This window comes from Ammospiza caudacuta, chromosome 3, assembly GCF_027887145.1.
Source record: "Ammospiza caudacuta isolate bAmmCau1 chromosome 3, bAmmCau1.pri, whole genome shotgun sequence".
In the NCBI taxonomy this organism is placed as follows: Eukaryota; Metazoa; Chordata; class Aves; order Passeriformes; family Passerellidae; genus Ammospiza; species Ammospiza caudacuta.
Window position 1 is genome coordinate 116,415,821 of NC_080595.1, and position 21,250 is coordinate 116,437,070.

At 50.5% G+C, this 21,250-nt stretch overlaps 1 protein-coding gene across 3 annotated transcripts in view; it reads right to left on the bottom strand.

Moving 5' to 3' along the window:
- Positions 1–13,324: 13,324 nt before the first annotated feature.
- Positions 13,325–21,250, bottom strand: part of FZD3 (frizzled class receptor 3) — a 74,979-nt gene continuing 67,053 nt past the window's right edge. For all 3 annotated transcript variants that reach the window (XM_058801642.1, XM_058801640.1, XM_058801641.1), the window contains one exon: positions 13,325–13,538. In XM_058801642.1, coding sequence (XP_058657625.1) covers positions 13,325–13,538 — 214 coding nt within the window. The remainder of the gene's footprint in view (positions 13,539–21,250) is intronic.

Consider the following 21,250-nt stretch of genomic DNA (forward strand, 5'->3'; position numbering starts at 1 on the left):
TAAAAAAACAACAGCAAATAAATCCAATAAAATAACACACCATAGAATGAAATGAAATAACACCGTGCGGTCCGAAGCGTGCCGGGGAGCGGCGCTTACCTGGCGGAGGGGCCGCGCTGCCCCGCGGAGCTCCGCGCTGTGCCCGCGGCCGCAGCCCGGCGTGCGGAGCCCGCGGAGCCCCCGGCCCCACTCGCTGCATTCTGGGAAGCGGCGCCCAAAAATGGGGGCGCGGTGCCCCCTGGTGGCGCCTCCCGCCTGCGGGGTCCCCTCGGGGGGGAAGGGGCGCGGGGGACCCGCAGGGCGATTTGGGGTTCTGATAGGGTGAGGGTACAAATGTGTATCGCTATATGACTGTGTAGGGATAGATGGTGTTATATACATGCATATATATAGAATATATATAAAATATATAAATATATATTATATATATTTTGTATATATATAAATTTTATATATTCATAGATGTATGTATATGTATGTAATTTTATGGATATCTGGTGTGCATATTTATTTATTTATTTATTTATTTATTTATTTATTTATTTATGTTTGTGCCTGTGTAAAAACTTAGAATCCCAGAATGCTTTGCTTTAGAAAGGACCTTAAATATCACAATATTCTACTCCCCTGCCATGGACAGGGACACCTCCCACTGTCCCAGGGTGCTCCAAACCCTGTCCAGCCTGGTCTTGGACACTTCCAGGGATCCAGGGGCAGCCACAGCTTCTCTGGGCACCCTGTGCCAGGGCCTCCTACCCTCACAGGGAACAATCCCTTCCCAATATCCCATCCATTGCTGCCCTCTGGCAGTGCGCAGCCATTCCCTGTGTCCTGTCCCTCCATCCCTTGTCCCTCTCCAGCTCTCCTGGAGCCCCTTTCGGCACTGGAAGAGGCTCTAAGATCTCTCCAGAACCTTCTTTTCTCTGTGCCCATTCCCAGGCAGAACCCAAAACGCCTCTGGAAAATAAATGGGAAGCCCTGGTTTGGAGAGGAAGGGGCAGATGTTGGGGCACATCAGCTCTTGGGGCGAAACTCGTGGCTGGAGGTGTGAGGTTCAGAGTATTCCCCTTGTGAGAACTTGTTAGACACACAAACAGAGTGGGCTGTAGTGATAGAAATGTATGGATTGATGGACTGGAAATGTATGGATTGATGGATTGGAAATGTATGGACCAATGGACTGGAAATGTATAGATTGATGGATTGGAAATGTATGGATAGAGGGACTGGAAATGTATGGATTGATGGACTGGAAATGTATAGATTGATGGATTGGAAATGTATGGATAGAGGGACTGGAAATGTATAGATTGATGGATTGGAAATGTATGGATTGATGGACTGGAAATGTATAGATTGATGGATTGGAAATGTATGGATTGATGGACTGGAAATGTATAGATTGATGGATTGGAAATGTATGGATTGATGGACTGGAAATGTATAGATTGATGGATTGGAAATGTATAAATTGGAAATGTATGGATTGATGGACTGGATGTACCCGAGGGTGTTGCAGGAGGACGTGGGGCCAGAGTGCGTTTGGGGACTCTGGGTCACAGCCCCACTCCTCCTCTCCTCTGTGCCCAGGCTGCTTGGAAAGGTAATGAATGCATCTCAGGTGGGTAATTAATTCATCTTGGGTGGATAATTAATGCAGTTCTGTGGTAGAATCGCCTAAATATTAACGAGACTTTGTGTTTTGACCTCCCTGGGTCAGCACTGCTCTGCTGAGCCCAGCTCTGGGATCCTGCTCAGAGGCCAACCAATAACTCAGCAAAACCCTGGGGAAAGTGGGATGGTGAGCCCAGTGGGATGGTGATCCTACAGCCAGCCATGGTGGGATCACCCCAAAAATGGGATTAAAGCCCAAATACCACTCTGAAAGTGAGACCTCACAGGCCTTGATCCACATTCCCAGATTGCATCAAGACCCACTAATGTAATTCCTGGGATTGTTTTCTGACAGGAGAAGCAACTGCAGGTGATGGACAAGACCTGGGAAAGATCCCCCTGTGACAGGAGAGGGGAATTGCTGAGGGACTCGGGCACAGCAATCGGGTGTGTGCACACCTGGAACTCGTCTCTCTCCTTTTCCACGGCAAGAGAAGCCTCACAGGAAGGACTTGGCTTTCTGATGCCACCTTGTGTCTGCTGCAGATGTGAAGTGACATTTCAGTCCCTGCCAGTAGCTCGTTCTGACTCAAAAAGCTTCTTTTTCAACCCAATTCCTCTGTTCCTGTGATGTCTTTCTACAGGCTCCAGTTTGTTCCCAGGGCAGGGATGTGACTCTATGGACAATCAGGGGCCCTGTCCCAATCAACATTTGCCCAAATTCTGGGGAGGGCTGCAAGTATTCCTCAAATCCCAGGAAATCTTTTGTTTTCCTGGTGTGTCTGTCAAGTCTCATGCCCAGAGCAGCAAAGACTGTTCTGAACAGCTTAAATAAAGAAAAACATTGTGAATGTCCCCGGGGAGTGACCAAGGATGGGATAGGGGCTCCTTTATGGGAAATTTTGCCTCTAACTGGTTTTCCTGGCACCATTTCCACACAGCTCCAGGTGGCAGCTCGGGCACAGATAATCCAGTGGAGCACAGTGATGGAATCTGTGGAGATTACAAAGGCTGGAAACGTCTCTATGGGACATCCAGGTGTGGTCAGACAGGGAAAAGCAAAGCCAGCAAGGAGCACCTCCTCTCCATCCCCTGCAGCTCCTGGGGTACCTTTTGGGGGGCAAATTTATCTTTTCCACTCCATTTTAATCAGCTCATCAGCAACAGGCACTGACAGCACACCAGCTAAGAGGTTTATGCCTGTTATTTCCTAAAGATCAGCCTTTGGAATCCAAGAGAGGGAAGTGGCTGCATCTCCAGCGCACTGGAGTTTCCATGCAAAACTGTCTCTCCAAAATGCCCTGCTGTTCCTCCATTATTTATTTGCATGACCCAGGGACCATTTCCTTTTCCCTTTCCTTTCCTTTCCTTTCCTTTCCTTTCCTTTCCTTTCCTTTCCTTTCCTTTCCTTTCCTTTCCTTTCCTTTCCTTTCCTTTCCTTTCCTTTCCTTTCCTTGAAATTTCCTTGAAATTTCCTTGAAATTTCCTTGAAATTTCCTTGAAATTTCCTTTCCTTTCCTTGAAATTTCCTTGACATTTCCTTTCCTTGACATTTCCTTTCCTTGAAATTTCATTGACATTTCTTTTCCTTGACATTTCCTTGACATTTCCTTTCCTTGAAATTTCCTTGAAATTTCCTTAAACAACTCCCTCCTCCAGCCCGAGGATCCCATATGGACCCTATAGGATGGGGGAATGCCTTCCCAACAGTCTTGCTGGGGCCATACACGGTGTGTGGATTTGTACCTGTGCCCTTAGGTGTGTGCACACTTGGGGAGGAACCAAAATATGTCCTAAAAATGTCCTAAAAATGTCCCGGAAGCTTCTTGCCCCCATTTGACACCTGAAGCAGTCTGGGGTACGTGGCCATGGAGGGAGCTGGGCCGTGATGGGGGATTGAAATCTGCTGTGCTGGGAAATGCTGGGGAGCTGAAACCAAGGTGATCAAGAGATCAGGAGAGAAGAAATTAAAATAACATGCTAAGTGATGGCAGAGATGGCTCTGCTCCGTTCTCCTGGTGCTCCTTTCGCTGGAGCTGCACCTGGAGGCTCCCTCGGGTGACACCCACAGGGTTCCTTCTGGTCTCGGGGGTGGTGGGGAGACACCCAGCACCCATGAACCAAACAATTGCTTCCCCCAGCCCTCCTAGAGGCCAATTTGTGACAATTAAATTACCCCAGGTCCCCACGGGGGGTTTTCTCCCGGGTGGGGCTCAGAGGAAAGGACGCGGGACTCCTCCTGCAGGGTCACTGCTGGGACACGGCCATGGCCAGGCCCCACACCTCCCTCAGGGCAGGACGTGGAGCAGAGCAGGGGACTCTGCGGCCCAGGCACTGCAGGGCACCAGAAAAGTTGGGAAAAGCATAAACCAGCATGAAACTCCCGTTTGCAGCTCCAGGCAGCGCCGAGTTTGATGCGATTTCTGCACATTCCATGACTCTCCAGCTCTCACGGTGTCCCTACAAACCACATTTGAAGGGACATTTTTGGCCTCTGCAGGATCCCAGCTGCAGTGGGATCGAGGGGCTGGCATGGGAACGCCACCCTTTTTCCTGCTGTACCCATGGATGTGTCCCCAGTTCCACCACCGCCACCTTCCTGCGTGTGTGACGGTGCTCACAGGGGTCCCAGGATGAGGGGAGAGAGGAGAATGTTGACTCCATGTTTCAGAAGGCTTGATTTCTTATTTTATTATGTATATTATATTAAAACTATACTAAAAGAATAGAAGCAAGGATTTCATCAGAAGGCTGGCTAAGAATAGAAAAAGAATGATAACAAAGGTTTGTGACTGACTGAGACAGTCTGGACAGCTGGGCTGTGATTGGCCATTAATTAGAAACAACCACATGAGACCAATCACAGATGCACCTGTTGCATTCCACAGCAGCAGATAATAAATGTTTACATTTTGTTCCTGAGCCCTCTCAGCTTCTCAGGAGAAAAAATCCTAAGGAAAGGATTTTTCATAAAGCGTGTCTGTGTCACTGCGTGCCATCCCTCCGTGCCACTCGTGCCGCCGGTGTCCCCGGGAGCCCGGGGCTCGCGCGGCGCACAGGGTGGCACTATTGCCTTTAAAATCCCGGCTCTGTTCCTCTGGGGGCGCCGCTTCTCCGGGCTGGCTCTCCGCAGCCGTCCCGGCCCCGGATGGAGCCCCGTGGGCTCCCCGGGCTGTGCTCGGTGCCCCAGGGTCGTGCTCACACGGGCCGGGAGGAGCCCGCGCTTTCCCCTGGGGATTTTCCTCTTCCAGGTTAGCTCAGGGGGTTCTGCCCCGCGGTTTGTGTGGAAAAGCTGCGGCGGATCCTGGCAAACTGCCCCAAGGGCAGATGTGGGGCACTGCCCTGGATCGGCATCGTGGCTTCTCCCACATCCTCCCAAACCTCCCTGCTCGAACCATCGGAGGATTCTGCGAGCATCCCAAGCACCAATTCCTCTCCTGAACGAGCATCCCTCCATCTCTGCGCAGCAGAACATCCTCCCCGCGCCCATCGCTGCTCCAAGAGCTCTTTTAACAGAGCCCAAATCCCCCACTGTCCGGGGTGGAGGAAAAGCATTTAAGGATGGTTCATCCCTGGGAAAACGGGATGCAGGGGAAACAATCGTTGTCCAAGGAGCTCTGATTACAGCGGGAGCGGAGGAGGAGGAGGAGGAAGGGCTCTCCTGATGCCTGGAGCTGCTTGAGCCAGTATTGAGCACATGATCTCGTGGGACGGTGCAGCTTTTTCTGCTCCTGCACCTCCCCCGATCCGACTTCTCTGACTGATGCAAAGCCCCGGAGGCAGCACTGGGAATTCGATTTTAGATTTACGGCTGCTCCAGGCAGGATCGGAGATGTCCCTGTGACACCTCCCGTCACCGCCGGGGCTCCTCCCGCCCGGGCTTCCAGCGAAAAACAAACAATTTTCATTCCTGCCGCTCACAGCTCTTCCAGCGGCAGCCGCTCCGCTCGGGGACGGAGATCCCTCCCCAGCAGCCGGAGGGAGCAGAGCCCGCGGGCAGTGAGTGACGGGCTCAGGGGTTTTTGGGGCGCCCGGGGGTGACCCCGCACCTGTTAACGGCCGGCACCTCCTCATTGCGCCGCCGCTGATTTCTCACAGCTCCGGAGCCGTCACTCCAATTAGCGCCCCGGCCCTTCTAACGAGCTCTGGCAGGATCCGCGAGCTCTGCTCGCAGTTAAAGCTCCCGGAGAACGGCGTTAACCCTTCACCTGCCCGAGCAGCGCTGCTGACGCGGTCGGGTCACCCAGGAGCTTTTGTGGAACGAGCAGGTTCTTCGGGATTGCTTTTAGGGAGAAACGTTTCAAGTGGAGAAAAGGAGCTGAAAAGTAAAGATGGTTTCTGGTTTTCACAGAATTGTTTAGGTAGGAAAAGACCTCTGAGATCATCGAGTCCAAGTTCTGACTGATCCCATGGGGACTCCGCCACCTCCCTGGCAGCCCCTCCAGTGTTTGCTGTTAGGAAATTCCTCCTGATGTCCAACCTGAATCTCTCCTGGCACAGCTTGAGGGCGTTTCCTCTCATCACTAAAAGTCCAAAGTCTTGGTTAGCCCCAGATTTTATTGCTGTTCCAGGAGCCAGCACATCGATGTCCCGGCTGCTCCCTCAGTGCATCGGTGCCATCGTCCCCAAGGGCACCTCATCCTCAGAGTCTGGGACCACCACGAAATGCCCAAACCCACCCTGCAGAGGAGAACTTGGCAGCTGCTCGCCTCCCAAAAATTCAAGCTGAGGAACAAGGTTAACTTTTCCCTAGCCCCCCTTTCTGCAGCCAAACAGATGTTCTGTGTCTTTTGGCAGGGGCTGAGCCTTATCAGATCAGAGGGCTTTGAAGGCATCGTGGGGGAATGTCGGGGCTCGTCCCTTCTGGCAGATTCCAGGTGGGATTTGGAGCTGGATTATGTTGCAATTCAGGGCCTTAAGGGATTTTTTCAGCACGTTCTCCCAAAGGCAGGAACCCTTTGCACCAGCACTGAACAGGAAGCAGTGGAGGATATGTCTGCACCAAATGGGATTATTAACATATTTATATTTAAAATATTGCATTACAGCAGCTTGGGAAGAGGCTGGCAACCATTTGGCACTGCAGATCCACCCTTCTTCAGCTTTCCCACCATTTCAGGCATCAGGATGGCTCCAAATTGCTGAGCATTCATGCAGCACTCTCCTGGGAGACCCTGGAAATACTTTAAGCCAGCTCCTGGGATACAGAGGCTTTGGAATGCTGCAGGGGGACATGTGGAGGCAGTAAATGGGGGCAGGAAGCACAGGGGAAGGGGGAATCTCATAAAACCCAAACTCAGAGAGGTGGGTGAGGAGAAAGCAGCTTTCCCCAGCTGGGATGTCCCCGTGGGACAGGAGAGGCAGTGGGGTAACAGCAGCAGGCCGTGGGTGCAGGGCAGAGGTGGCACACGGGTGCAGGCACTGAAACTGGAGCCTACATATCAATCCAAGGTGTCTGGAGTGTTATCACAAAAACCAGTCCGACCGGCAGCCCAGGGCGCTGGATCCCAGCCGGTCACGCTCCAGGGACGGCGGCTTTGTCCCACCGGGCCAGAGCTCTGAGCTGGAATAACTCCTCAAAAATGACTTTTATAAAATAACCCTTCTATTTCCAGCTGTTTTGTTTCAGCCTTTTGTTAGCAATGATTTCTTGGAGTAGGTTCAGATTGGATATGAGGAAAAATTCTTCCTTGTCTGGGTGGTGAGGCCGTGGCAGGGGGTGCCCAGAGAAGCTGTGACTGTCCCTGGATCTCTGGCAGTGCCCAAGGCCAGGCTGGACGGGGCTTGGAGCAGCCTGGGGCAGTGGGAGGTGTCCCTGCCCATGGCAGGGGAACAGAATTTAAGATCAATTTAAGGTCCCTTCCCACCCAAACCATTCCATGATTCAACGATTTTGTTGTCTTTAGGATTTGTGCACGTCCAGACGCTCTTCTCCCTTCAAACTGGAGAAGAGATGACAACAGGGGCAGGAGCTGGCAGAGCTGAGAGACAAAGCTGGCCCCAAAACTGCAACGGGTGTTGAAGTGGATCAGGGGTATCAAAGTGTGTCAGGAATGTGATCGTGACTAAGACACCCCCAGCCCTAATCCCAGCCCGGGGGTCTGAACTGACCTCGGCCTCCTCCAGCTCCTCTTTTTCCGTGCTGCTCCCGCCTCCCTCACCTGCAGCTCCTTAAACCACCTTGGGAGGGCCAAACCGGCTCCAGGTGACTCCGTGTCCGCCCCGAGCCCGCATTAACCCCTTCGGGACCCGGCAATGAGCACGGAGGGGAGGCAAACGCTGAGAGCTGCCGTTCCTCACCCCTGCTGGGTTTAGGAGCAGCGGGGATCCCCCTGGGCTGCTTGACTGCAGAGCTGGTCACTCACAGCCCACAGCAGTTTAACTCCAGGGCAGATGGAGCAGAGCAGCAGCTCCTCAAGTTTCATCCCTCTAAGGAGACCTAAGCCAGCAGCAGGAATTAGTGAGAGGAGTTATTTTATCAGCAGCCATGCGAGACTCAGCAGACGGCTTCCAACCCAAACCAACCACGGATCCGCCCAAGTGCCAGACAGCTCCTTCAGACAAATCACTCATCCTGTCCTCAGCTTGGATTTGGCAACAAAAACCCCCCAACATCCCTGCTCCCAAACCTGTTCGCCGCTCTCTGCTGTGAAACGCTGTGCTTGGAGCGGTCTGTTCCTGTAAAAGGGCGGAGCACCCAGAGATCTGCGAGAGCTTTGTGTTTGCTGGAAGGGCGCCCGGCGTCCACCAGTGCAGATGCTGGGGGGAGATTAAGTCTAGAAAGCCTTTCTTCAAATTCACAGAGCTGCTGGCCAGAGTAAAATCTGATATTTCATTCTTTAACCTTTATATCTCAACTGCTTCCGAACTGCGTTTTTTAACGGAGGTAGGATTACACCCACGGGAGAAGAATTGAAAATCTGTTGCCAGAGTTTTTTCCATCGTTTTATTAAAAACTTCCAAAGGTCTAAAATGAAAATGTACACCAACTACAAGGAAACCAATTTGTACACTCACAGTTAAAGTGCTAAAAATTAAACGTTACAAAACCGACACTGGACTACTGTAAACAAGTCTACCAAGAGCCGAGTGCAAGTGGGGTCAGCCACGGGCGGGGACTGCCCCACACATTCCAAGACGTAAAAATCTCGTGGGAGCTCCTTGCCCTCTCCCGAGGAGCTGGGCGATGTCACAACGCGGACACCCGACACCGCAGGGCCGAGGGAGGGGCTGCCACAGGCGGTCCATGCACCGAGCTCAGCGAAATGCGGGAAAACGCCGCGCCTGGGGGGAAATCAATCCCGATCCCGTTAGGGAAGAAGCACGAGGGGATGGGGGTAAAGCTTCACATTCATCTGGACATTCTGCTGCTCCAGGAGGCCCTGGGGATGCCCCGGTGTCACCACATGGAGGGAGCTCCCTGCTGCTCTCCGGGATCCTCAGTGCCCCGGAGCTGGGATGGGGAATCGGCTGCCCTGGAGGGTGGGCGCTGCTCTGGGCTGGCCTGCTCTTCCTGAGGGGTTTTCCCTTTCCTTCCTTCCTTGTGGGCGCTGCTCTGGGCTGGCCTGGCTCTTCCTGAGGGGTTTTCCCTTTCCTTCCTTCCTTGTGGGCGCTGCTCTGGGCTGGCCTGGCTCCTCCTGAGGGATTTTCCCTCCTTGTGGGCGCTGTTCTGGGCTGGCCTGGCTCCTCCTGAGGGGTTTTCCCTTTCCTTTCCTCCTTGTGGGCACTGCTCCAGGCTGGCCTTGCTCTCATCCTTGTGCCCCTCCTTGTTGTAACACCTCCTGAGGGATTTTATCTTCCCTTCCTTGTGGGCACTGCTCTAGGCTGGCCTGGCTCTCTCATCCTTGTGCCCTTCCTGAAGGATTTTCCTTTTTCTCCCTGTGGGCACTGTTCTAGGCTGGCCTGGCCCTTCCTGAGGGATTTTCCCTTCCCTTTCCTTCCCTCCTTGTGGGCACTGCTCTGGGCTGGCCTTGCTCTCATCCTTGTGCCCTTCCTGAGGGATCTGCCTTTCCCTTCTCTCCTTGTGGGCACTGCTCCAGGCTGGCCTGGCTCTGCTCCTTGTGCTCTTCCTGTGGGATTTTCTCTTCCCTCCTTGTGGGCACTGCTCTGGGCTGGCCTTGCTCTCATCCTTGTGCCCTTCCTGAGGGATTTGCCTTTTCCTTTCCTCCTTGTGAGCACTGCTCCAGGCTGGCCTGGCTCCTCTCCTTGTGCTCTTCCTGTGGGATTTTCTCTTCCCTCCTTGTGGGCACTGCTCCAGGCTGGCCTGGCTCTCATCCTTGTGCCCTTCCTGATGGATTTTCCCTTCCCTTTCCTTCCCTCCCTGTGGGCACTGCTCTAGGCTGACCTGGCTCTCATCCTTGTGCCCTTCCTGATGGATTTTCCCTTCCCTCCTTGCTGGAACTCCTCGGGAGCAGTGCTGGATTTGGCCATGACTGGATTTTGGCTCCCAGTGCCACCCTGTGCTCATCAGGCCCTCCCAGAGCTTAAAGCTGCCAGCACCAAATCTGGGTCTGAGCTGGAAGAAAAGGAGGACACGAACACACAGACACCCAAACGGGGCTGTTTGCTGCTGCTGCTGCTGCTGGGCGGTTTATGCTGTAAAAAAGAGCAGCAGCCCCTTCCATGCATGGGGACTGCAGCTCTGATCCGGGATATTTCACAGGAGCTGAAGGGGTTAAGAAAGAGGGAACACCACAAACTCAGGGGGGATTTGTTCAGTGCAGTTGGGCTGGTAAAGCAGGAGAGCCCTGGGACACTGGAAATGAGGAGCTGTGCGTTTTACAGGAAGCTTTGACAGAGCAATTCCACAGAGCAGAGTTTGGGGCTGCAGCCATCGTGTGCACGGGAGGGACAGGGATGGAGTTTGGGGTGAGCTGGGGAAGCCAAGAACTGTCCAGCTCCCTGCCTGCTCCTGGAGAGAGGATCCAGCTCTTGGTGGCTGCAGGGAGCCCAGAGCACCTCGGGGATTCCAGCTCGGGGGCGAATTTAAAGCTTGGCACCAATCCCACACACCAGGCACCTGGGCTGGAGCTCCCACCAGGCAGGAAAACACCCCAAAACCATTCCTGGACTCCTGGTGCCCCTGCCTGAGATGCTGCTGGGGCCACATTCAAACTGGGATGCACCTCAGAGCCCCTGCACACGATGATTTGGGAGCTGCAGCCCCGTGAGCCCCAGCTGGGGAACTGCAGCAGAGCTGGGGCATCCTTCCATGGGTGAGGGAGGAATTCCTCTCTTCCCGATGATTTGGGAGCTGCAGACCCGTGAGACCCAGCTGGGGAACTGCAGCAGAGCTGGGGCACTGTTCCATGGGTGAGGAGGAATTCCCAGTTCCATTGCAGCAGAGCTGGGGCACTGTTCCATGGGTGAGGAGGAATTCCCAGTTCCATTGCAGCAGAGCTGGGGCGCTGTTCCATGTTCAAGGAGGAATTCCCAGTTCCATTGCAGCAGAGCTGGGGCACTGTTCCATGGGTGAGGAGGAATTCCCAGTTCCATTGCAGCAGAGCTGGGGCGCTGTTCCATGGGCAGGAGGAATTCCCAGCTCCATTGCAGCAGAGCTGGGGCGCTGTTCCATGGGTGAGGAGGAATTCCCAGCTCCATTGCAGCAGAGCTGGGGCGCTCTTCCATGGGCAGGATGAATTCCTCTCTTCCCAGGAGAGCTCAGCCTGCTGGCTCAGGTGTTGAAGGTAGAAGGGAGGGAGCAGGGAGGCAGAAATCCCAGCAGAGCCCCAGTTTGAGTTTCATCACCTCTCTGGGGTGACAGGAGCCTGTCCCTTTAGGATCAGCCAGAATGACTCAGATATTCCCATCTGGAAGCAGGACTGGGACTGAGCCTCACACATTAACAACATTTCCTGCAGGATCCTTCTCCAAGCTCCAACAGTGTTCCTCTCCCTGTCTCTGAACAAGTCAAAGCATTGCTATAATTTATTAAAAAAAATACTGCAAGTTGAGCCAAGAGGATCAACGTAAACCCTTGAGCTCATTTAGTTCAGTTCCAGTGTTTAGGAAAACTCAGCTTATCCAGATTTCTCCCAATCACCCCTCGGAGGCAGTGAGTCAGGAGGAGCTGGATTGGAAAACAGCAAAGGTTCCATCCACCCTTGGGGCTTCCAGGGAGCTGCAGCTTCTCCAGTTTAAGTCACTCCAAAGGATTTTTCCACAGCTTTGGATGTTCAGTTTTCCCTGGGTCGGGGCTGTCCCTGGGCTGGCCCCAGGGCTGTCTGCTGAGCAAACAGGCAAAGCAGAGCCTGCTCTGCCCCAGGGCCCCGGGGGCTGACAACAAAGAGCTTTGTTGTTATTCCACGCTGGGCTCCATCTGCCCTCTCCTCCTGACCCGCTGGAAGCAAGAGAGACAATTTGGGGTAAATCTGGGAGCCTTTGATTCCACAGCACTCGGGTTGTGAGCTGCAATTAAAGTGAGTTAATTGTGGAGCAGCTCCTGCCCCGGGGTTGGTGCACAAAGGTTTCTCAAATCGCCTCCAGCAGGTCAGGGAGGGAATCAGGGAAGGACAAAGCAAAAATGAGGATTCGTTTCCCAGCAGTGATTACTGAGGTAGGTTTGCAGCCAGCAGTGTTTCCCTGTGCTGGATCCATCCCCACAGAAGATGCTCCACAAGATCTCCAGCACCATCCTTGACTTCTGCCTCCAGTGCATCCCAAGGGAGCCTTTCCACACAAAAAAAGCCCAAACTGAGAATTCCCTGCCACGAATCTGCAGAAGGGGATGGAAACAACCACAGCAGAGGCAGATCTGAACTGGGGATCCTCTCTCCTCCTCAAGGACTGCCCTGGGCTTCCAGCTGCCACATCCTCCTTGTCCCCATCTGGGGGCAGCTCCTGCCTCAGTTTCTCCCACCCATCTCTGAATTCTTGCTCAGCACAGAGAATCCTCCCCAAACCAGCCCTGGCATCGCCAGGAAGGTGGGGCACCCTTGAATTAACTCCCCTGGTCCCTCTGGCCTCAGCTGCTGGGGTTTGTAAACAGGCTCAGCTCTGGCTGCAGGGACGGGCTCTACATTCCTGCTTGGGGCACAAATTCAGCATTCCTGTGATAATTTCCTTTTTAAATAGATTAGGAACAGGCAATCTCAGCTTTTGTACATGACTCTAAAAAATAAATGGCTGAATATTATCTAGATAACTGCTTTTAAAACCCATCTCTTCCTACAGAAATTGTAAACCAGTAGAAAATTTAAATAGTCTTTTGTAAAAAAGCAAGGACGGTACAAGTTATAAAAAAATCACTCTTCCCTGCCTCTCTCTTCCCCCCACCCTGTGGAAAACCGAGCCTGGGCCGCTCTGGGAAGAGCTGGTGATCCTCGGAGGAGCTTCCTTTCACTCCGGTGGCGTTTCCAGGGTCACCAGCTGGCAGGAATGTCCCCTGCAGGGAGGTGCACGGAGGGAGGGATTCCTTCAGCCATCACAGGTTCCCTCAAGTCTCATCAGAACAACTCCCAGCGCCACCCCACACCGACACCGAGATGTGGGGGCCGAGCCCACGGAAGGAGGGACACAGGGAGGGGGAGAGAGGAGGAAGGGGGGAGATTGTTTTCCACAGAGAATCAGAAATTCAGCAGTCGTGTCCGACGAGGAACAGTTCTCAAATAAATAATTACCTCCAGAGAGGTTCAGAGCACGCAACCAGCTTTACACTCAGTGGTTCAAGTCCCGCGCGGGGAGGCCGAGGATGACTCCGGGCTGAGGAAGGTCAGGCGCTGGTGCCGTCCTCCTCGATGACGCGGTTCATGCTGGTGCCGTGCGTGATGTGTGTCATGGGGTTGCTGCTGAGGTCCCTGACGCTGCTGTGCCGCGACTGCTCGTTGAGCCGGTGGCAGCTGCTGTGCCGCGAGTGGTCGGTGAGCCGCGACATGCTGCCGTGAGGGAGCCGCTCCTCCACGCCCCTGTAGCTGCAGGGGGTGTACCTGATTTGGGGGAAACACAGAGTGGTCATCAGAGATGTGGAAAATGTGTATTGATTGGCTTTTGGCAAATATTCAAATGAATATGGTATGTGTTGTGTTAGAAAGTTACGGTGTATTAATTCTCTTAAGTACTGCGAGTGGTCGGTCAGCCGCGACATGCTGCTGTGAGGGAGCTGCTCCTCCACGCCCCTGTAGCTGCAGGGAGTGTACCTGATGGAGGGAAGCACAGGGGCATCATCAGAGATGTGGAAAATGTGTATTGATTGGCTTTTGGCAAATATTCAAATGAATATTATGTGTATTATGTTAGAAAGTAAAGCTGTATTAATTCTCTTAAGCAGTGTGAGTGGTCGGTCAGTCACGACATGCTGCCGTGAGGGTGTTGCCCGATTGATAAATGACACAAAACTCGGATAAGTTTTGTGGGTGCTTTATTAAGGGCCCGGGGAACTGGGGGACTCACGTCCCAAAGTCCGAGCCCCCAAATTCACGTATGGGTGCTTCCCTCTTATACATGCGATTCACAACAAAGTTTCCAAGAAACAGTTCCCTGTTCCCCTTGCCTGGTCTCTAAGGAACAGTCCTCCGTTCCCCTTGCCTGGTCACAGACCCCTTGTGATACATTCCTTGGTTCACAAACAAGATCACGAATCCTCTGCTTATCTTATTCTCAGAGCATTGTACGCTGCCTACAGACAGGTTGGCATTCTTACTTTCTTGCACTAGTTTAATTATTTATTAAATCTCTAAGACTACCTGCTAGGTAACACACAAAACCCAACACACACTTTCAACGGCTACAAAACTACTTTTTAACAAACCAGTTCACACACAACTCACTATAATTAAATATTTTGCTAAATTTCATTTCTTTTCCAACAAGGGAGCTGCTCCTCCACGCCCCTGTAGCTGCAGGGAGTGTGCCTGATTTAGAAAATTGGAGAAACACAGGGGGTGATCATCAGCCATGTGAAAAATGCATGGATTTTATGATTGGCTTCTCACAAATATTCAAATGAGTATTAGATGTGTTCTGTTAGAAAGTTATGGTGTATTAATTCTCTTAAGCAGCGTGAGTGGTCGGTCAGCCGCGACATGCTGCCGTGAGGGAGCCGCTCCTCCACGCCCCTGTAGCTGCAGGGAGTGTGCCCGATTTAGGGGAAACACAGAGTGATCATCAGTGATCATCATACACATGTGAAAAATGTGTATTTCATGATTGGCTTTTTGCAAATATTCAAATGAATATTATGTGCGTTGTGTTGTGTTAAAAAGTAATGCTGGATTAATTCTCTTAAGCAGTGTGGTAAATATAGTTTTAAGTTATAAAAAATGTTAAAATAGAAACTGTAAGAGCCGAAATGAGGCATGTGGGACTCCAGGGGCTCTCCACAATGCAGTTTGTTGTATCTAAGGCGTTACAGCAGTCCAGGGTGGTGGGTGACAGAGCTGTGCCCACAGCTGTGCTCCAGCTGCAGGCAGGCCTGGAGACCCTTTGGGTTTGGTCACAGTGCATTATAGACTTTTCTTTGCTGAGCATCTTAATACAGTAGAGCCAATCTATACCTGAACTGTTGTCTATAGCCTATTATAACTTCTATAATTACCATATTCATGTCACTATTCTCCAATCACTAAAAGTCAGTACATCACAGTTTAAGGTAGAAGTTGTTTTTCAGTTTTCTTGCAGTGGAAAATTCTGAGACCTTTTTTCTACTTGCAACATTTGCTGACTTGTTTGCCTGTGCTCTCTTTCTGCTTGATAAAAACCTCTTCTTGTTTGAGGTGGGTTTATCCTTTGCTCTAAGCCATAAAAACCCCTTCTAACCAACACACCCTTTGTCTCCTTGGTTAGCCAGTGAGACTCAGCAATTCTTTTCTTCTATATCAAAACTTGCCTCCATCTCTATTCCTTCATCAGACTCCACATTTAAAAATCTTTCTGCTAAGCACACGGATCTGTGAGACTTTCTTGTCAAACTTTCATCCTTCCCAACAAGAAACGACGACACTATGTAATGTAGCAGCTCCCTGCAGTTGGCCAGGGCTCCATGGAGGGCCGAGGCTTAAGGACAGGAATTGCTGGGTCATGATGAAATAGCAAAACGAGCTCCTGTTTTCCGCCTTTCGCACCCCAGCTTATCTCTGTAACCCCATAGGTCACTTTCCCTTAACCCCTGCTATTGGGCAAGTTTGGATCCCTTTATACCCTATAAAAAGGGGCTGGTTTAGCCCATTCTGGTTACAAGAGCCGTCGCTGGAACCCTTCACTGACCCCTCAATAAAACCATCGCTGTGGAACCCCAGGATGATTTTCTTCTCCTCTCTCGAGGCTGCTTCCCCTCTAGCCCACAGGCCCCTGAGCAAGCAAAGAGCTGGAATCCCAAGAGAGCTGATAATCACTGAAGAGCTGAAACCCACTGGGCTTGCTGAGGTGGCCATGGCTACGAGCGGCCTGGGTACCCAAACACTCTGTCCCCGGGAGGGACTCAGCTCTCCGGCCGTGCTGCCTGCTCGGGGGCAAGATCACACCACCAGGCAGTCGGGTCTAATGTCAGATACTTTTTTTAAAGAAAGGACTCGCAGCAGATAGCAGCCACAAGACGCCTAAATCTTTCAGAGATAAAGAATTTATTATCAGAAGAAACTAACTTCTTCCCACCTCGAAGGTGTTGTTGGGATTCAGAGGAAGAAGCTGAGGATGACCAGACAGAATCCTGTGTTTGAATGGAATTGATGCATCATGTATGAGATGTATGAATATGCAACAGGCTGTTGTTTTTAAGGGTTAATCCTCTGTTAATGTGTGTCCTTTTTCAGGCTTATTTTGCCCAGAAAAGGTACCCCGATGTCCTTAACTCTTTGTCTCTGTTGTCTCATATTGCCCTAATTCAAATTGTCTAAATTATTACTACTCTAATTGTATTACTATTTTTATGACCATTTTATTACTATTAAACTTTTAAAAACAAGCGATTGGCGTTTTTCACGCTGAGCTGCTGCAGGAATGTGAACAGAGCTCAAGCGAGGAGAGCCATTCCCTGCGCGGCTCCCACAGCCCCGGCAAAGCGTTCCAGCTCCTCACAATGGTCTCACCCCAGGCTGGCTGGGATTGGTAATTAGGGGAGTGAAACGCTCGGTGATTAATTACCCTGGAAACCTTAGCTCCACCTCGGCTCAAACCCGTGCCCTTGTTTACATCGGCAGGGCAGGAATACTGACGGACACAAAACCGCCTGACACACGGACAAAGCGGCCGGGAAAGTGCTGAGCTGACCTTGGGGCAGCTCTGTTTTCCCACAGAGCGCTCCCGTGCAGGAAAACCAGCGCTGGACTCAGCCCTGCGGTGTAATTAATTCACCAAGACCAGCACACACTCCGAAAACATCAGGGCATTTTTTTCTCTTTCCAGTCCAGACACTGACACGGAGAGGAGATTGACCAAAACACCCAATTTTAGCAGAATTGTGGCCACGTGTCTGGCTGGAAGGGGCCTCTCCAGTCCCAGGATTTGCCCAGAGAGGCTGTGGACTCCCCACATCTGGAATTGCCTGAGGACAGGCTGGACAGGGCTTGGAGCAACCTGGGACAGTGGAACGTGTCCCAGGGAGGTGGAATGAGCAGATCTCTGAAATCCCTTCCCAAAGCATCCGTAATGCCCCGAATTTTTGGAGGACCTATCCTGCATTGCAAGGTAAGTGTGTATTCTATTTACCATCTGTTACAGTTGGGGCAGTTATCTTCTGTTAATTGGGCAGTTTATCTCTTCCACAACCAATCCTCCCTCCAGGGGATCTCTTCTGTCAATGAGCCATTAATTATTAATTATCTTCTGTTCATGGGCCAGGGAATGTCCCTGCGTGGCTGATAAGATTCCATCATCCCATGGGGAGATGCTCCGCCCAGGGGGAGGAGCCAAACGTTCCTACCTGGATACAATCTGAGATTCTGGGTCACCACCCAGAGAGTGGAGCCAAGCGTTCCTGCCTGGATACAATCTGAGGGTTGGGACACCAGGGCAGCCTTTTGCACTGCATTCCCAGAGGATCAGCCTTCTCCACTGCATTCCCAGAGGAAGACCAGGCCATTTTCACCACCCCTGGACCTTCAGAGGAGAACTCCCCCCCTGTGCAGGATCCCTGCTCCAGCAGAACCACAGCTGGCACTGCAGGAGGGCTGAGCCACCATGGAATGGGACTGTGCCACCAACTCCCTGACCCACAGGGTGTCAGGGCATGTTCTGACTCTGACAGTGGTTTGTTTTCTTTTTTTGTACCATTGCATTTGTATTTTTAATTTTCCTAGTAAAGAACTGTTACTGCTATTCCCCTATCTTTGCCTGAGAGCCACTTAATTTCAAAATTATAAAAATTTGGAGGGAGAGGGCTTACATTTTCCATTTCCTACCTGGATATAATCTGAGATTTGAAACACCACAGGCAGCTTTTTGCATTGGATTCCCAGAGGAAGACCAGGCCCATCTACACCACCCCTGGACCTTCAGAGCAGAGCTCCACCCTTGTGCAGGATCCCTGCTCCACCAGAACCACGGCTGGCACTGCAGGCGGGCTGAGCCACCATGGAATGGGACTGCTGCCACCACCCTGTGTCACCATCGTATTTTCTGAAAAATCCCTTCGCCAGGGTTTCCTCTCCTGGGAAGCTGAGAAATCTCAGAGAAAATGAAAACAATAATTATCTGATTTGCTTCTCCTGTGTTTTGCTGCTTTGGAATGTGGTTGGACATTGTTTATCCAACAGGTCAGTGTTTGATTGGTTTCGTGTGAATTGTTTTTACTTAATGACCAATCACAGTCAGGCTGTGTCAAGACTCTGGAGAGTTTTTAGTTGGTATCTTGTTAAGCCTTCTGTAAGTATCCTTTCTCTATTCTTTAGTATAGTTCCAGTATGGCATAATATGATATAATATAATATAATTGATATAATATAATATTTCTTCTAAGAACATGGAGTCAGATTCATCTTTCCTCCCCACAACAGGGGACCCTGAAAATACCACACACCCTGACCCATAGTGTGTCAGGTTGTGTTCTGACTCTGTCAGTGTTGTTTTGTATTACTGCATTGTTTGGTTGTTCAGGTTTTTTTTTAATTTTCCCAGTAAAGAGCTGTTATTCCTGCTCCCATATCTCTGCCTGAGAGCCCCTTAATTTCAAAATTATAACAATTTGTTGGGAGCTGTCCTAGGGTGACATTATGATGCTTGTACCCCCATTTGTGTGTTCTGTTTATGCTGGATATCATGTTCTGTGCCTTCAAGACTGGCTCTGAAGAGTGAAAGTTTTGTTTTGGTTTCTCATCAGCTGCTCCCCCACGGCTGGTGGGACACACAGACAGGGCAGTGCACAGTGCTGCTTTTGCTTTTTGCTTGGCTTTTTGCGCTGCTCTTGCTCCTCTTTGCTCCTGCTTTTTGCTTCTGCTCATTAGTTAGTTTAGCTAAGCAGTCAGAATTTTTCCCTGGTCTGTTTTTCCTTTCCCTTTTTGGAACCCCTCGAGCCTGCTCCAGACTGGAACCTGGGAAACACCGAGAGTTTGCACCTTGGGCTGCAGCAGCTGCCCCAGAACGGGAGGGACTGATAACAGAGCGACCACCCCCAGAGAGACTTTGTGAATTTGTCATCTTTTTCAGAGTGGTGACAGAGTGGCATCACCTGGTATTGTTCATTCTGTGTGCTGGGCGTGCTGTGCCTGTTAAATAAACAGGTTCTTTCCACTTCTCTCCGAGGAATCCTTCCTTGATTGGGGGAGGAGCTCTGTGGGTTTGCTTTCTGGAGGAGCCTCCTTGTGGAGGTTTTCTCCCAAATTTGCCCTAAACCATGTGAAATACCAAGCTGTGTTTGGTGTCAGGTAGATACAGGCAATGTGTGTATTTGTAATTGTGGTATGTGTGGAAACCGACCCTGGGACAGTTATAAAGATGAATTCTAATAGTAACTGAGGAAAATAAAGCATGGAAGAGGCCTTTGAACCTATCCTTTGTTTGCAATTAACCTTTATAAGTCTAAAGTTGATTTAGGAGCATTTGAATTAAAGCTTTGAGGATGTTGCTTTTTGACAGGAACTTTCTGCTTGTAGCTAAGCCTCAAAGAGTTTTGCAATAATAACCTTGTGAAGTATAATTTTAGAATATTGCTTGTAGTAAGGATCTTTGAAACTCTAGCTTTAGAATATATAAAAAGGAAACATGCTTATCTCAGGCCTTAACAAAACAGAGAAAAGCAGCTTGAGAAAGGAAGATGAACGATGAACATCAACTCAAGGATTTATAGTTTGGACCAAGGGAAGCTGGACATCACTGTTATGAGATTTACAGTCCTTGAAATTAAAAGGTGGAACCACATCTGGAAAGCTGGACCTCACCAGATAGCATGCTCCTTCTTTCTTTTGGAAACCTGACCACTAACACCTGGGACACTCCTTTTGGGATACATCCTGAGAAAAACTAAATCACAATCTTGTATAGAATTGTGATGTAAAAATTTGGAATAGAAACTGCTGAGAAAGCTTATGAACATATAAATATTATAACTATTTATATAATATATAAATATATTTTATATACATATTTATAATATTTATATAGAGACCTGTATTTATATAATAAATACCTATAAATACCTGTACGCCTCAGCTATGGGTGTGCAGTTGGAGGGAAAACTTCCCCCACTGTACCCAGAGCTGCATTGCTCATCCTTTACCATATTAATTAATAAATTAATTACTCCTCGAATATTGGCCTGGTGAAGCTTCTCATTAATAGCAACCAGGACAGGAGGGGTTTTCCATTTCCCATCTCAGGGGAGGCTCCTGCCTCCCTCAGCAGCCCCCTCTGCTCAAACTGTTATGAGTACAAAAATTGTCCATTTTTTAAAGGTTGCAGAGTTCACAAGTTAAACCAATTGCTGCCAAGCTGGAGTTCTGACTATTTCTTGTTAATAATTTCATGTTGTAATCCCCTGCTGTTAATGGTTAATTACCTGTTGTTGATGGCTAGCAATCCCCCTTTGTGGAGCATCCCCCTGCTGCCTCCTGGAAGGTGGGACTGTGAGGAGGGGGTGACATCGGGGCTGGCATGCAAATGAGGAAACCCCTCCCCAAACCTAGCAGGAAAAACCCCTAAAAACAACGAGCCAACACGGAATTAAGGTATGCAAGTGATGCCTAGACGTGAGGAATGTTATGAGTAGAAAAGCTGCCAATTTTTAAAAAAAAGTTGCAGAGTTCACAGGTTGGGCCAGTTGCTGCCAGGGTGGAGTTCTGTTTGTTGTTGTAATCACCTGTCGTTTTCGTTAACTACCTGTTGTTGATGGTTAAGAATTCCCCCTTTTGTCCTGCTGCTTCCTGGAGGATGGCAAAGAAGAGGGGACATCGGGGTTGGCATGCAAATGACATCAGAGCTGGCATGCAATGGGAGAAACCTCTAACCAAACCTAGCCAAAAACCCCTAAAAACAACGAGCCAACACGGAATTGACAGATCAAAGTGATGTCCAGACGTGAGGAACAGAATCCAGTGTCTGCTAAGACCCTTTTTACCCCTCATCCTAACCTAAAAGGATGTCAGCTAGAAAGAGGACCCCAAATGTCAAACCAAAAAAGGGGAATCTCCTGATGCTCTGGTGACGAGGGAACCCCCAGCTCTGCCTGCAGACCAGCAGACACAGCTGCACTCTTCCTTCTCCCCCTCCGTGC